At 33.4% G+C, this 15162-nt stretch overlaps 1 protein-coding gene across 3 annotated transcripts in view; it reads left to right on the top strand.

Moving 5' to 3' along the window:
• LOC110688582 (nuclear pore complex protein NUP160-like) overlaps window positions 1-12537 on the top strand; it is a 31459-nt gene extending 18922 nt beyond the window's left edge. For 2 of the 3 annotated variants that reach the window (XM_021865353.1, XM_021865363.1), the window contains exons 17-28: window positions 1351-1427; window positions 1512-1858; window positions 2212-2280; window positions 2370-2685; window positions 3032-3160; window positions 5668-5776; window positions 5874-5945; window positions 6154-6274; window positions 8116-8223; window positions 8866-9003; window positions 11552-11725; window positions 11855-12537. In XM_021865353.1, the coding sequence (XP_021721045.1) occupies window positions 1351-1427; window positions 1512-1858; window positions 2212-2280; window positions 2370-2685; window positions 3032-3160; window positions 5668-5776; window positions 5874-5945; window positions 6154-6274; window positions 8116-8223; window positions 8866-9003; window positions 11552-11725; window positions 11855-11896 (1702 nt within the window). In that variant the 3' untranslated portion in view covers window positions 11897-12537. The remainder of the gene's footprint in view (window positions 1-1350; window positions 1428-1511; window positions 1859-2211; window positions 2281-2369; window positions 2686-3031; window positions 3161-5667; window positions 5777-5873; window positions 5946-6153; window positions 6275-8115; window positions 8224-8865; window positions 9004-11551; window positions 11726-11854) is intronic. The other variant, XM_021865359.1, reaches the window with a different exon arrangement.
• Window positions 12538-15162: the final 2625 nt, after the last annotated feature.

Genomic DNA, 15162 nt, shown 5'->3' on the forward strand with positions numbered 1-15162 from the left:
GATTGTGACTGTGACTGTGACTATGACTGTGTGTGCGTGTGTGTGTGTGTGTGGGGGGGGGGGGGAGGGGGAGGGCCCTTGTGAGAACCCATATGCGAGAACCCCTCATTTGTCTAAATTTTTATCCATGTGCTCTAAAATTTTACTCATATGTTTTAAATGGTTTACTCATGCTCTAAATTGTTACTCATATGTTTTAAAGTTTTACTCATATATTTTAAGCTGTTTACTCAAATGTTTTAAATTTTTACTCATATGTTCTAAATTGATACCCTCTTTTTTTTTTTTTTTTTTTTTTTTTTTTTTTTTTTTTTCATATGTTCTAAATTGTTACTCATGTGTTCAAAATTGTTACTCCGGTGTTCTGAATTGTTTACTCAAATGTTCAAAATTTGTACTCATATGCCCTAAATATTTATTCATACATTCGAAATTTTTTACTCATATGAGTGTTAATTTTTAACCACGTGTTTCTGAATTTTTACTCTTATATTCTGAATTTTCAATCATATGTTTTTAATTTTAAATTATTTAAATATTTACTCACAAGTTCTAAATTTTAACTCATTCTAAATCTTTGTCACATGTTCAAAATCTTAAATTAGATTAGCAAATTTACACACATTCATTTGAGCAAAAAAAAATATACTACATATTTCAATCACTACAATTTTTGAAATCATATCAATTATTAATGTTCAAAAAGAAAATTAAAAATGAAGAACATCTTTGAAAAAATAATTGCCGGAAAATCCAAAATTAATAACTATAAATTCGAATTGTTCATTGATTATCATTGAAGCTCATTGATTATCATTGAAGTTAGTTGATCATGTTTGCAAACTTCAAAAACCTTGGTTTTATATGTTGTAATTGAACTTTTTTTTTACCAAAAATTAGAAACATAGAAGATTATATGAAGAATTTGTGAAGAAATTAGTGAGAAGGTAGTAGATCTCTAGTTCTCTACCAAATTTTGAACAAATTTGGGAGAAATTTGTGCCTGTATAAAACCAGAGGAGAGAGAAAGTGTTGATTTTTTATTAACGTTTAATCTCTCGGCATTGAACAAGAGGATAGTATATCTGGTGTCCTAATAAAAGGACAAAGTTTTACTTTTTACAGTCTTGCCATTAATGGGGCACGTTTGATGTGAGCCGTTGATATTGTTTGATCATATGGCCTAGATTTGTTCTCATATATATGTAGTGTTCTCACATAGGGACCTATTCTCACCGGATCCCTATATATATAAAAGACAATATTTGGCACTTTGAAGGATGAAGTTTTTTGGTAAGACCTCATTATCCATCGTCTGATAGACATTTGCTGATGCTGCTCTACTTTCAGGGCTTCATCTGGAGAAGGGGCTGCCCAAGCACTGCAGAAATTGTCAGCTGAGGCTGGACTATCACATTTGGAATTTTGTATGTAATTAAGATTCTTTTCAGCCTTAGTGATGGATCTTTTATTTTTTTTTGCTGATCATCAATGCATTTTCTTAAATACAGCCAAATTTGCCTCTGCTGCTGCATGGAAGCTTCATTATTATCAATGGGTTATGCAGAAATTTGAGCAATATACCATCAGTGATGTTGCTTCTCAGTTTGCTTTGGCCGCCCTTGAGCAGGTGGATGAAGCTGTTGAAACTGATGGTAATACTTCTAAGCTCTCTTTCTCTGACGAATCAACAACTTCTATTAAGGGGAGGCTCTGGGCAAATGTTTTCAAGTTTGCCTTGGACCTTGATCAATACTATGATGCATATTGTGCACTAGTTTCAAATCCAGATGATGAGAACAGATTTATTTGCTTAAGGCGGTTCATAATAGTTCTTTATGAACGTGGTGCAACAAAGGTTGGTAGTCTAAATATTGGTTGTGTCGAGTTGATTTTTTCTTTTTTTTTTTTTGGTCATGAATAATTGTTTATCTACTTTACAGTTTTTCCTCGAATAACAGTTTAATTTATTTTTATAATTTAATTCTATCATGTAGACTGTGAGCTTGTAGCAATTAAAATAGCAGTCAGATCCACATTTATTAATTTGCTTTCGCTTTTAAGGCAGACAATTTCCAAGTTAATTATCCTTTGGCATTTATCAGTATCTCTATGCCTGTATATAATGTGTGATTCTAGCTTATTATAATTGAGGCCACTTACTTTCATCAAATAGAAAGAAATTTGATGTGTACGTGAATGTTTTTGCAGATTCTTTGTGACAGCCATCTTCCCTTTATTGGATTAAATGACAAGGCTGAGCAGGAGTTAGCTTGGAAGGTATTATTATACTGCAGAATGTCAGAACTTTGAGATCTTAAAACTGGTTTATGGCATGTCTTTGACTGTAAATTTTATCATTTATGCAGGCAGCATGTTCAGATATTTCAGCAAGGCCAAACCCTTACAAATTACTGTATGCCTTTGAGATGCATCAACAAAATTGGCGAAAAGCAGCAACATACATATATATGTATTCAGTTCAGTTGAAAAATGAACTAACTCTGAGAAGTCACCAGAATACTTCTCTTGCTCTTCAAGAAAGGCTGAACGGAATTTCTGCTGCTATCAATTGCCTTCACCTTGTTCACCCTATGTATGCCTGGATTGACTCTCGGATGGGTGGATGTCATTTGCACAGTGTGTCTCATCCAACTAAAAAGGCTAGAACTATGGAAGAACAACGTAACCTTCACATTTTCCCTTCTGATCTATAATTCTTAGCCACTGGCTCACATATTAAATAATGTCTTATTAGTCTAATGTTGATCTTACATTTTGTTTTATCTCTCCTAATTTCAATTTTTTTCTAATTTCTTTGTCTTGTTGATGTTTTTTAATGGACCTTCTACTCTGTGATGCATAGTTCTGTTCCTTTCCTGTTTCTGGTTTTAACTTTTCTTATTTTTAGTGGAAAGTGAACTAGGACTATTACTTTGGAAAGGTTGGGGTTTATTATGAATGTAATTCATTTTGACTATTATGGAAGTGTAGTAAAATGGCGATATTTACTTCTTTCACTTTGATATAGCAGGTGGTGTTGATGACTCAGCTCAAAGACAGGAGTTGTATATTAGTATTGAAAAACTTGAAGACGAGTTTGTGGTGACATCTGCAGAATATTTGCTTTCCCTTGCAAATGTTAAATGGACGCATACTAGTAAGAGCCTTGTTGTTTATCTCTGAAATCTGTGTGCTGGTGTGAAAATCTGTGCTTGTCTGTATGTCCATGTCCTCTGTAACCTATCTTACCAGGGTAGGGGTAGGTTTATATCCATGCAGTTTCTGATCAAATGATTATGTTTGTAACCTTATTCTAACTTATTCGTGTCTTTACTTTCATATACATCTGTAGTTCGTTAGGTTGCTGCAAACTTGTGAAGTCTGTTTTCGTAAATCTGATTGAGCAATTTGCTTAGAAGCAGAGAGCTGGGGAAGGGGAATTTTACAATTTTTGGAATCAGGGGATTGAGATGTTTGGGGAGAATCTTTATCACCAAGGAGGTTTCCTTTTTTTTATTTTTTTTATTTAGTATTATAGGTCTACACTTAGTCTTATCTTTGGGGGGGGGGGGGGGGAGCCCTTATACCCTAAACCTCAGGTGTGGAAGGAAATTGGCTGATCAAAAAGCCACTTTACTCTGTTCATTTCATGTCTTTTATTATGATGATTCAAGAAATTGATTCTTTTCTTTTTAAATTAACTACATTAAATAAATGTACAAGAGAATATTACATTAGTAAAGGCAAAGTGTAATGGACACGGTACAAGGAGCAACACTAAGAGACAAAATTCATTAAGGAAGCACTAAGGGGAGGTGTGGCATGAAACGGGTCTCTGAATTTATTTGCAGCAGTAGAAGTCAAGGGTCATTAATGCTAGGTTAATGTTGTAGCTTTTGGCTTGTGTATATATAAAATGGCAGTAGTCTAGTAGTAGTTAGGCATGAATTGGGTTATTGATCATGGAGTGTGGCAACCTCAAGTTGCTAATAGGAGAGTTGTAGGCTAAACCTACTACCTTTGTACGCTTTCAACTATTTTCAATCAAATTATCTAGTCTTCATCTTTATTAATCCTTAGTATTCACACAATATTTACAATCAGAAAATCAGTCTATAACACAAAGGGGCCTGTTCAGAAAATTAATGGTGAAGTTGTGCATGCATATAATTTCATTAAATTATTAACACAAGGCTTCTTGATGCAGACACTATTTCCCCATAATTCTTAATAACCTCTTCCTAAATTTGGGCCCTGTTTCCTTCACCAGATTTTCACTGAAGCTTCTTCATTTTTTTTTCGTAAAAGCTACTGATTATTACTGAATGGAACTGATATTAATTAAAAATCTAGAGTCGGCAGGTGTAAGAGTCAAAATTAACTTTAACTTGATCCTTGAAGATATCTTAAAGGTGGCTTATACTGTAATTGTTAAGGAGGGACAAATATTACAACTGCCAATTTTCACTTAGCCAATATATGATTTTTTTATCAGCAAATGTTGACCTATATTTTAGGCGTATGACACATTTTTTATGATCTTTGGTAAAACTTGGTCATTTTCCCCCTGAGTCATTATCTCTTTTACAGAGGGACTACTCCTGAATTTTAACAGTGCTAATTGATGATTTGGATGGCGTATGATTTCTTGCAAATAAAATTTCAAATTTTGTTCTATTTGTGTCTTTCTTGTGTTTGTGTTATCCTTGCATTTCGTTGCAAATTTAATGTGCTTTCTTTGATATATATATATATATATAGACTTAGGCTCACGTGAGAAGCTCTCTTAAGGTGAGAAGGGTGAGAAGTAATCTCAACCCTTAAATATAGATATCTACGGTCATGATTGTAGGAAGTTTAAGTTTTTTTTTTTTTCTTTTTTTTTTAGGATTAAAATATACACGCTATCCATCAGACCAATTTCTCTCTCCAGTTCCTAATTCTCTCCTCTAGTTCATACTCCATCTCTATCACTCTAGATCCTTCATATTTCTATCACAGTAGCTCAAAAAAAATTAATTTGTAAATTCGTTTGATTTTTGTTCCTATATATTGACATGAATACGAAGACGAATTTGGAATATTTTTTTATCCATTCTATGGAGTTCGATCGAAAGGTTTATGATTAAGATTCAACTATCGCACGGCATGTGAATAATATCATCGCTTGCTCAGTGTATTAATTAATTATCGTTGATTTTTTGGTGGTGATTCTTCGTCCATGATGAAATAGTGTTAATCGGTGCTCAATTTTGATGACTACAGTACATGCATGTACTACCTCTCCTCCATTGTCGCCCAAGCTCTGCCTTGCCACTTTCTATTGATTTTTTTTAATGTATTTATAATTTACTTTTAATGTACCTATAATATGTATCTATTATATAGATTCAATGTATCTGCATATAATGTATTTTTGATGTATCCATAATGTATTTACAAAGTATCCAGAATATGCTATTATTGATGTATATATAATGTATTATTGATGTATCTATGACATACCTTTAGTGTATCTATAGTGTACTCTTGATGTATTTATACTTCTCACCGGATCCCAACCCTATATATATATATATATATATATATATATATATATATATATATATATATATATATATATTTTACATGAGGTAATAATTACAATATTAATTTTTTATCCAGGAAATGAAAAATATCCATCAGATCTCATGGACCTTTTAGTTGAGTCAAATTTGTATGATATGGCATTCACAATAGTGACACGGTTTTGGAAGGATTCTGGATTGAAGAGGTATATCTTCTCCTGATTCTCTCAAATATTGTTTGGCCTTTTTTGGTGGGGCTGTTCTTTCTGATTAGGTCTTTATGCTTTCTTTGCACTGGTTCAGGGAACTTGAAAGAGTCTTCTCTGCTATGGCCCTGAAATGCTGCCCAAATAAAGCCAGTTCTCCAATGGTTGGGTAAGATGTCTCTCATGTTTGCATCGTTAACCTTTTTTTTTTTTTTTTTTTTTTTTTTTTTTTTTTTTTTATAATTTTAAATTGTTTTTTAAAAAGAATATCAGTACTTCAAAACAAGATATCTTACCCTGTATATTTTTGTTCTTTCCAAGTCTTCTTGCTTTATTAGTTACTATTTTGTATAACTATACTTTACTCATGAATGTAGATCACCTGGGCTGTTATTAACATATACAAAGGATGAATTGATGATGGAAGAACCATTTAATGTGGGCTCTCAATCGGTACTTACAAAGAGAAATCAGTGGGAAGCGCTTGAGCAGTATCTTGTGAGTGTTTTCTCTTCTTTTGATGTCACGAGACTATTGGCATTCCTTTGAAGACATTAAAGTTGTTGATCTCTCTGTCTGTTTAAGTTGAATTATGGCGGTGATCAAATATTAGTTTTAATATTTATTGTAAATAAGTTCTGGATTTACCTAACACGGTAACACCTTTTCACTCCTTATACACATAAATAAAGAAGGTCATGCAAGTGAGAATAAATTTTTTTATGGCTAAATGTAGTAGAAACACAGCTCTAGCCATGGTTTACATCCTGCAGGGAGATGTAGATTGGTGGAAATTTCAAACTTTGCTTCTCCTGAAACAAGGAACTGTTAGCTATATAGTTTTAAAAGCGCACAGTGAGCTGCGAGAGCTTGCGCCTTAGTTCTACGAGGCTCAAAGACCTACAAAAGGCGTCCGTCTATGCTGTGTTTTCTAGGCTGCTTCTTGCACCTTATTTTGTAAAGCATCATGAGACTTTGTGATAGACATTCTAGAGAGAAATCCCATATCCCCCAATTCAATTTGAAGGACCCTGGCTTTTGATCACATGATCTTTTCACCTTTTCTCAGAATTCCTTTATTTAGACTTATTCAATAACATTTATTTATTTATTTATCTTTTCTATACAAATATAGTGCACCTCACCTACCAAAGGCGCGCGCCTTGTGCTATGCACCTAGTGACCTAGGCTCCAAAGACTTTTGCGCCTTGGTGCGCCTTGTGCCCTTTAAAACTAAGGTTAGCTATTGGATGCTTCTCATGTGTATGATGTATGCGATTGCTATGAGTTTGTATGTGGAAGTTTTGTTTTGACTTTGTCTATTTGGTGAATGAAGGCCCTGTTTTTAATGAAGATAATATAGCTGTCAGTGGGCTAATAAGATTTTGAATTTTTGTCGGGGCTAAATTTTTTCCCTAGCAAGTAATAGAGATAAAGATACCAAGGGAAAATAACTAAAATTCGCAGTACCTGAGTATGCCAATTGAGTGATTTTAGTCAGATGAATATATATTGCCAAATAGAGTTTCTATTCCCTTGCAAAATGTTGTTAACTTGTTCATCCTCAACTTTTCTGTGTTACGCATAAGTCAATAACGCAGCTCTTCTCCTGTCACTCTGTGTTGATTATTGCTTCCTGGTAATTATCAATTTATGTTCTGCATGGCAGTTAAGTTTAAATAGATACTAATCAGAAATGCTAATTAGTATACTTCAAATCCAACCTCTCTAGTATACTGTACGACCTTTGTTCCTAATTGATGGTTAGAGTAGCAACATAAACCAGTGAGAGTGAAAAAGAGAGTAGAAAGCAGGGCATTTGTAAGTAAAAACAGGAGAGAGGGTTTGTTAGTAGGTTTATATAAGAATAAGCTAGGAAGGGAGCATTGTAAATGAGATTCATGTACGAAAAAAGAAAGAGCGTTACCATTTAAAAAGAACATACTAAAGTAGAAAACGTAACAAACAAACAAGAGCGGAGGTAGTAACTACATACATTTAAACAGTTGCAGCTGTAGATTAAACAACTGATTCAGGTAACGATAAATTACTCCTTAATTGGGTTTGATGTGGTCGATCAATGTATAATACGATTAGTGATTGTAAATACTATTTTGTTTTGCACTTAAAATCAAACTAATTTTAGTATGAAAAAATAATGGTGCATATTGTTATTATACACACAGGATATCTTTAAGTTATTATCATACTTCTTACAGTCTTCTTACATTCAGTTAAGTATTTGGGACAAAATCTTAGCTTATGGAAATAGTGATGCTAGCCTTACAATATTACTTACAATACATTTCTTATTCTTCTTTTTTGGTGGGGTTTTACAGGAGAAATACAAAGAATTTCATGGAAGACTACCTGTAGTAGTTGCAGAAACTATCCTCCGCTCTGATTCTCAGATTGAACTGCCTCTTTGGTTAGTTAACATGTTCAAGGTAATCTTACAGGCCACCAAATACACTATACAGTTTGACTTTCAGACTTTTGATAAGTTTTAATCTGAAAGTCTTATATTTCTTTTATCATTTGATTAATTTTTCATTAGAAGTCAGTGTATGCACTTTTTCTAGACCCACTCCCCTGCCTTCAGGGAGCAGGAAAATAGTTAACTGCTGGTCCTTTATATTACCCTTTATGTCTTGCTATACCACTGAATCATTTAGAGGATGCTTTATATTGCGTATAAACTAAAGTTTTTTGGATTCTAGTCTTCCTCCTCCCACCACCACCAACCAATACCCGGGGTTATCCTTCCCCTGCCTCTTGATGTAAAATTGTAAAGAGGATCTCTTCTTAAACAATTCTTCACTTGTCATTTTGAGGGAACTAGGGACTGGAAAATTACCTATATGCAAAGTTTTCTTTCAAGCTGACAAAATCAGCTACAGAGATATATTGAGGGTGGTAGCAAGCTACTAAATTATATTAAAAATGTTGATTCTGAATATGAAAAGATATGGTGAGTGTTTCCCCATGTTATGCCGAGATGGAAGTCAAGTTGCTGGTTATGAAGAGATGAGCTTCTATCCAAATGGAAGATCATACTCTGATGTGTAATCGTCATTGAATTTATGCAGGGTGCACGTAGGGAAAGTAGGGGCATGACTGGCCAAGAATCAAATCCTGCAACTCTTTTCAGGTTATATGTTGATTATGGACGATATCCGGAGGCCACAGAACTTTTGATTGAATACATAGAGGCCTATGCTTTAGTGGTAGGTTTTCTTCTTGTTAGGCATGTTTACGTGCTTAGATCCTGATTGCATTTGAAGTTTTTGTGTCATCATGTGCTTTCTATGCCTTTATTCAGTTGTCTATCTTCAAACATTTTTATTATTGTTTTGTTCTTACCTTAAGAAAAACAGACATATGGGATCTTATTAAATCCGTCTCAGTTTATGCTTAGAGCTCACAAAAACTGACACGACACGACAACACGACACGACAACACGACACGAATCGAACACGAAAAAAACGGGTTAGTGTCCAGGGTTTTCAACATGTTTAATTAAACGGGTCAACACGACACAATACGTTTAATTAAACAGGTTGGGTTAGTGTTGAAATTCTCAACACGAAATTAACACGACCCAACCCGCCTAATATAAAAACCCAATAATTTATGGAATTATTGATAAATATATTGAATAAGACCAATATTTTTCGCTCGAAAAAAGCGGGTTAGTGTTAAGGGTTTTCGACACGATTAATTAATTGGGTCAATACCACACGACACGTTTATTAAATGAGTCGGGTTAGTGTTGACCTTTCCCAACCCGTTTAATTTCCAACACGAAAACGAACACGACACAACACGATTGCCAAGTCTATTTATGCTTTCATAATACACAATTTTTTATAATATTTTTTACACATTGGTAATTAAAGATATATGCGATTGAAGTAATCCATTGGCAACGTGAAATGTGAAGTGTTGTAAATAAAAAGAAACAGAAGAAGTATATCTATAAGAGGAGAGCTTAACTTGAAGCTCAATCAGAAGAAGTATTTGTTTTATAATTTCTTGTCAATGAAATTATCAATGCTATTTAGTTAAATTGTTGAGTTGGTCTGACGCCAATACCCGAGTAACATTGGTGATAGCATATGATATTATTTTTTTAAATTCTAAAACCAACGTGAAATTGCAAATTTCTAAATTATGTGCACATTAGGAAAGAAACATGTTTTGCAATGGCATAGTAGCTAATTGTATTCATTTAAATAAACAGTAATGGAAATAAACTCTCTCTGATAGGAAGTTTGACTGAGCATTTGAGTATTTGACCTTCCCTTTCCCTAAGCAAGATTTTTAGTTGGGACATTGGGTTGATTTTGATTGATTACTTTTCAATTATCCTTTTAAAGTATTCTGTAGATATAGGGATACACACGACGGACATGACTGTCTTCTGAGATACTTCTTATCATCACAACTAAAATTTGTGAAATTTAGTGATAATTAGTGTTTTGTAGTGGAAGCCAACAATTACCATGAAGTTTAGCTTAAATATATAGTTGATCACTTAGTTTGTCAAAGTAATGCATTGTCAAAATGTGCATAGTCAAAATAGGAAGAACATATAGGATCAAAGGGAGTACTAAATACATCCTGTTAGGAAACAATTGCATTCTTTTCAAAGATTTTTTCGAAGCTGAATATTACTGGTTATTGGCCTTATTGCTTTATAATTGCGTTGACTAAATTATAAGCTTCAGGCATGATAATCCATTGTTGCATTGTTTCTAGATAATATAAACATATCCTAACTGCTTGGTGTGTGGTGTGAGCTATCTGGTACCTACAGTGGCATAACAATGCTTCCATGAGAATTAAAATGAGGCTATTAGGGGTATTGGTGTTGGTGATAGGAAATATGGTGCTTAACTGAGATAGTTAAGTGTTGAGGTTGGATTATTTATACAGAATGTGACACGTGTGATCGTAAATGGCATATGCCGTATGGTATTTGATTTAACTTAGATCGAATGGGGCTAAATTTAGGGATCGTAAGGAGTCACCAATTAGCTATGAAAACTTATAAACTGTTTATGGATCTAGTGATTAAGTGACATACCGAAGGCAACTACGAATAAGGGACAATGGTCTATTCAGATTACACCACTTACATCCTGTAAATAGGCTATGAGATTGTTGACTCATGTATAGAAATGGCAATGGGTAGGGTCTAGTAATGCCCGGACCAAACTCGGACAAGGCAATGGAGTGTAAAGGTCTTGGCTTTTGCTATTAGATGAAGTAAATAAGAGTGTGTTCTTGCTTTGCCTTCTTAATTAATGTTCTGGTTTGGGGTTAATGGTGGGGTCCAAGGGGATACAGTAGGGAAATTCTCTCTTACTGTGGTGCTTGTAAAATAATAAAATGCTCTATAGTAATATTTTTATTGGATAGAGAATTATATTAAGCATGGTCCAAACTTATTGAAGTGTTTGGTAAATTCACGTATTCTAAATAACCGTTGAGTTTGGGTAAAATGTCTGGTGTTATATGTAATGTTTTGCTTGCAAGGGCTTGAATATCAAATTAGAATGTCGGACAAATACTCCATTTTTATGCAGCTTATGCCAACTACCAACAATCTTTGGGCCTCTGATATGATGATATTTCATGCCCTACTTTGTGCTATTTGATTGGTTCATAGATTTCCTTCTTCCATTTCTGCTCCTTTTCCCGAACACGTGGTCTGTTGTATATACTTAAAGGTTTATACTCATGCTGAAGAATTCTATTTTTAACTGCAGCGACCAGCTGGCATAGTATATAGGAAAAGACCCTTTGCAACTTGGTTCCCTTACACAGCAATTGAACGCCTGTGGTGTCACCTTGAAGAGTCAATACGTGTAGGTCACATGACTGATAAGTGTGAAAAATTAAAAGTTCTTTTGCATGGAGCCTTACGGAGCCATCTCATACTGGTATGCTTATTATTTCATTCCCACTGATTTTACTGGTCTAGTTGCTTTTCTAGTGTATTAATATCTTGTGTTTTTTTTTTTTTTTTTTTGTTTTTTTTTTTTTTTTTTTTTTTTGCTGTGTTTGTTTAGTTGAAAACCGACTCGGAGGATACTATTTCTTCTGATCTTTGAGAAATATCATTTGCATTTGACTTGATATGGCATAATATAACATCATGTCCAGAGTTGGGCATCCTTTAACAATTATTCCCATGAGAAAAGGTGCCTTTTTTTGGTCGCAGAAGCTGCTTTCACAGTATTGATTTAATGATCGTGGATTGAGTTCAATGAAACCTGTACATGTTAAGAAACCAGCACTCTGCAGCATATACATTATCAATGTAGAATCTGGGCAATCACAAGGAGCTGAGCACAAAAGAAGCAATATCAAGCTGTGTAATCTTGGAGAAAGTGCGTTCCTTAAGCCTCAGTAGGGAAAGACTTGTGGACCTAGCCTGATTGCAAGCATGGCATGCATCCTGTGTCTTGGCAGTCAGTAGAAGCATGGTTTAGCAGCTGGATTGCCTGGAGAAATTAGCTGTGTAAATGCAATTAGCATATAGCAACTGCCAGCATGTGCAGTCATTAGGAGATTTCATATATGTTCACTGCTGACCTCTGCTGAGATTTTTTTTTTTCATCGCGGCTCAAATGTATATTCTGTTAGTAGAAATCAGAAGGTATATGTTAACGTTAATTATTCCTGGTTAGGAGTGCATTACTACTAATTAGCATTCATCAATAGCCAGCTAAAAAATGTGCTTTTCCTGATTGTTTCTGCCTTATGCTTGCCTTTTGTTTCCATTGATCAATAATGGGTGTGGACATGAAAAGCTGTTAAATAGAGGCCAGAGGGTCAGTATATGCCTAGACATAGCAATCAGATTGGTTCAATATTGTTGATAATTGGGCAAAAAGGGCATATTATTTGTGGGGGAAATAGGGTGGAATAAATTGTTTTATTGAAGAATTTCAGCTTCATTCGCTAGGAAACCTACGTTTAACGATGGCTTGTTCATGAGGTGTCTGTTTTGAGTCTGCTTTAGAAATTCTCTTTTATATATATATATATATATATATATATATATATATATATATATATATATATATATATATATATATATATATATACTAGATGAAACTCGTGCGATACACGATTTGTTTGTATTTTTTGAAATAAATATTTGTTATTTTTATGTGATAAAATTTGTTATTTTATTCGTTGTATATTTAGATAAAATTCATAATCTCAAAAGATATTATTTTATATTTAATTAATTTAAATTTTAAAATCTCATTCGATAATTTTGTTTACATACTACCTATGTTTCGCATTACTCGCAATACTTACCAAAAATGGTTGCTTCACATTACTCGCAACAAAGTGATTGCTTTCTTTTTTAGTAAGTTTTTTTTTGTGTGATTTTACAAAATTACCTTACTTTTTTTAAAACACCCTAATTAAACTACTGATTTTATCTTATTAACTTAAACCCTAATATTGATTAACTTAACCATTTCTACCAAAATCATTCCCCTTCCATCTAAATTCATCATCATCCCAACAACCTTCATCATTAAATATCTTCATCTTTTTCCTCATCCCTGTTATTTTTCTCTCTTCCTTCATCATTAAATTTCTTCATCTTCTTCCTCATCCTCATTATTTTTCTCTCCTCCTCCAATCCCATTCTCATGGTTTTCTAGATCTTTGGGTTTTCGTGGGTTTATGGGTTCGCTCGATTTGTTGGGTTAGTGGGTTCGCTAGGTTGATGGGTTTGTGGGTTCGTTGGTTCAAGGTTTTGTAGGTTCAAGGGTTTTCGTGGGTTAGTGGGTTCAAGGGGTTTCCAAATCCGTGGGTTTTCGTGGGTTGGTGGGTTTGTGGATTTGTTCGGTGTTTTGTGCAGTTGGTGGTGGTTGGTTTGGTGTTTTGTGCTTGGTGGTGGGTGGTGGTGGTTGGTTTGGTGTTTTATGCGGCTGAGTGGTAGGGGGTTTCGGTGCTTCTAGTGGTGGTGGTGAGTGGTTTTGGTGCCGTTAGTGGTGGGTGGTTTCAGTGTTGTGGTGGTGGGTTTTTAGTTTAATTTTTGTAAATTTGTTTTTTTTGGGGGGGGGGGGGGGTTGGATTAATACTTAGTATATGCCCTTATTTTTCAATAACTATGCTTAAGATTTTTGCCTAGGAGTCCGCAAAACTCCTCTTTGTTGCAAATGATAAGAAGCGGAGGTAATAATTCTACATGGCGCCTTAAATAAAATTCCTGATCTCAAAAGATATTATTTTATATTTAATTAATTTAAATTTTAAAACTCATTTGCCAATTTTGTTTATGTGGCATTTGAATTATTTAATTCTAAAAGAAATTACAAATCTCTTATTTAATTAGCTATAACTAAAATTTATAATCTTACATGCGTGTTAAGAAAATTTAATCTTAAGTGGTTCTTTAAAAACTCGGGAAAAACTCCCCTTTATATATATACCAGTTTTGTGCCCAGGCGATGCCCAGGTTGTTAATAAAATTTTCGGATAAATTTTTTAGCTTGAATGTTAAATACGATCATATAATTCCTTTTGATAATGCAATATATTTAGACATACGATATCATACCGCTAATTTATACTCCCTCTATTTTTTTATAAGCTAATGTTGGATTTGCACATTTGCCAAGACACAACTTTGACCATCGAGATCTTTAATTAGAGATTAGTTAAAATTATGAAAAAATTAATTTATAAAAGTAGACATTATGATAAATCCAACAACATATTACATGATCATATTTATATATTATATATTGGTAAAAAAATTAAGTTAATGATGAAATTTGAATAGTGTAAAATTCCAACTCTAGCTTATAAAAAAACGGAGGGAGTATAATAATATACTTTTTGTATTTTTGTTAAATAAATAGATATCCATGTTAATATTGAATTGAAATTATTTTCTTTGAACTTAAATTATTTTTACTGAACTAAATTATTTTTACTGATTAAAACTTATTTCTACTAATTCTCTATTATCATTGTAAATAAATTAAATATATTATAAATGGATCTTATTTATAGAACTTTTTAAAAAGAATTTTATGATGGAAATATAATTGAGTTATAGGATATTTATTAAAAGTTATGATTAATTTTGCATATATAAAATATAAGAAGCTAAGTATATTGATAATAAAACTTTATACGACAATTTTATCTTTAAAAATCTATCCAAAATTCGCTTACTTATCATCATATGTGTCACAATAATACCTATTTGTCGCCTTTATGGCGCGACACTTGGCAAAAAACTGGAATGTCAAGTGTCATTGTCTCGTGGAATGGCTGCGAGATCCAGCTTCATTTATTAGTGATATGATACAATATGATATTATATTTTATTTAAATTCAA

The sequence above is a fragment of the Chenopodium quinoa genome, unplaced genomic scaffold (assembly GCF_001683475.1).
Source record: "Chenopodium quinoa cultivar QQ74 unplaced genomic scaffold, ASM168347v1, whole genome shotgun sequence".
NCBI lineage: Eukaryota > Viridiplantae > Streptophyta > Magnoliopsida > Caryophyllales > Amaranthaceae > Chenopodium > Chenopodium quinoa.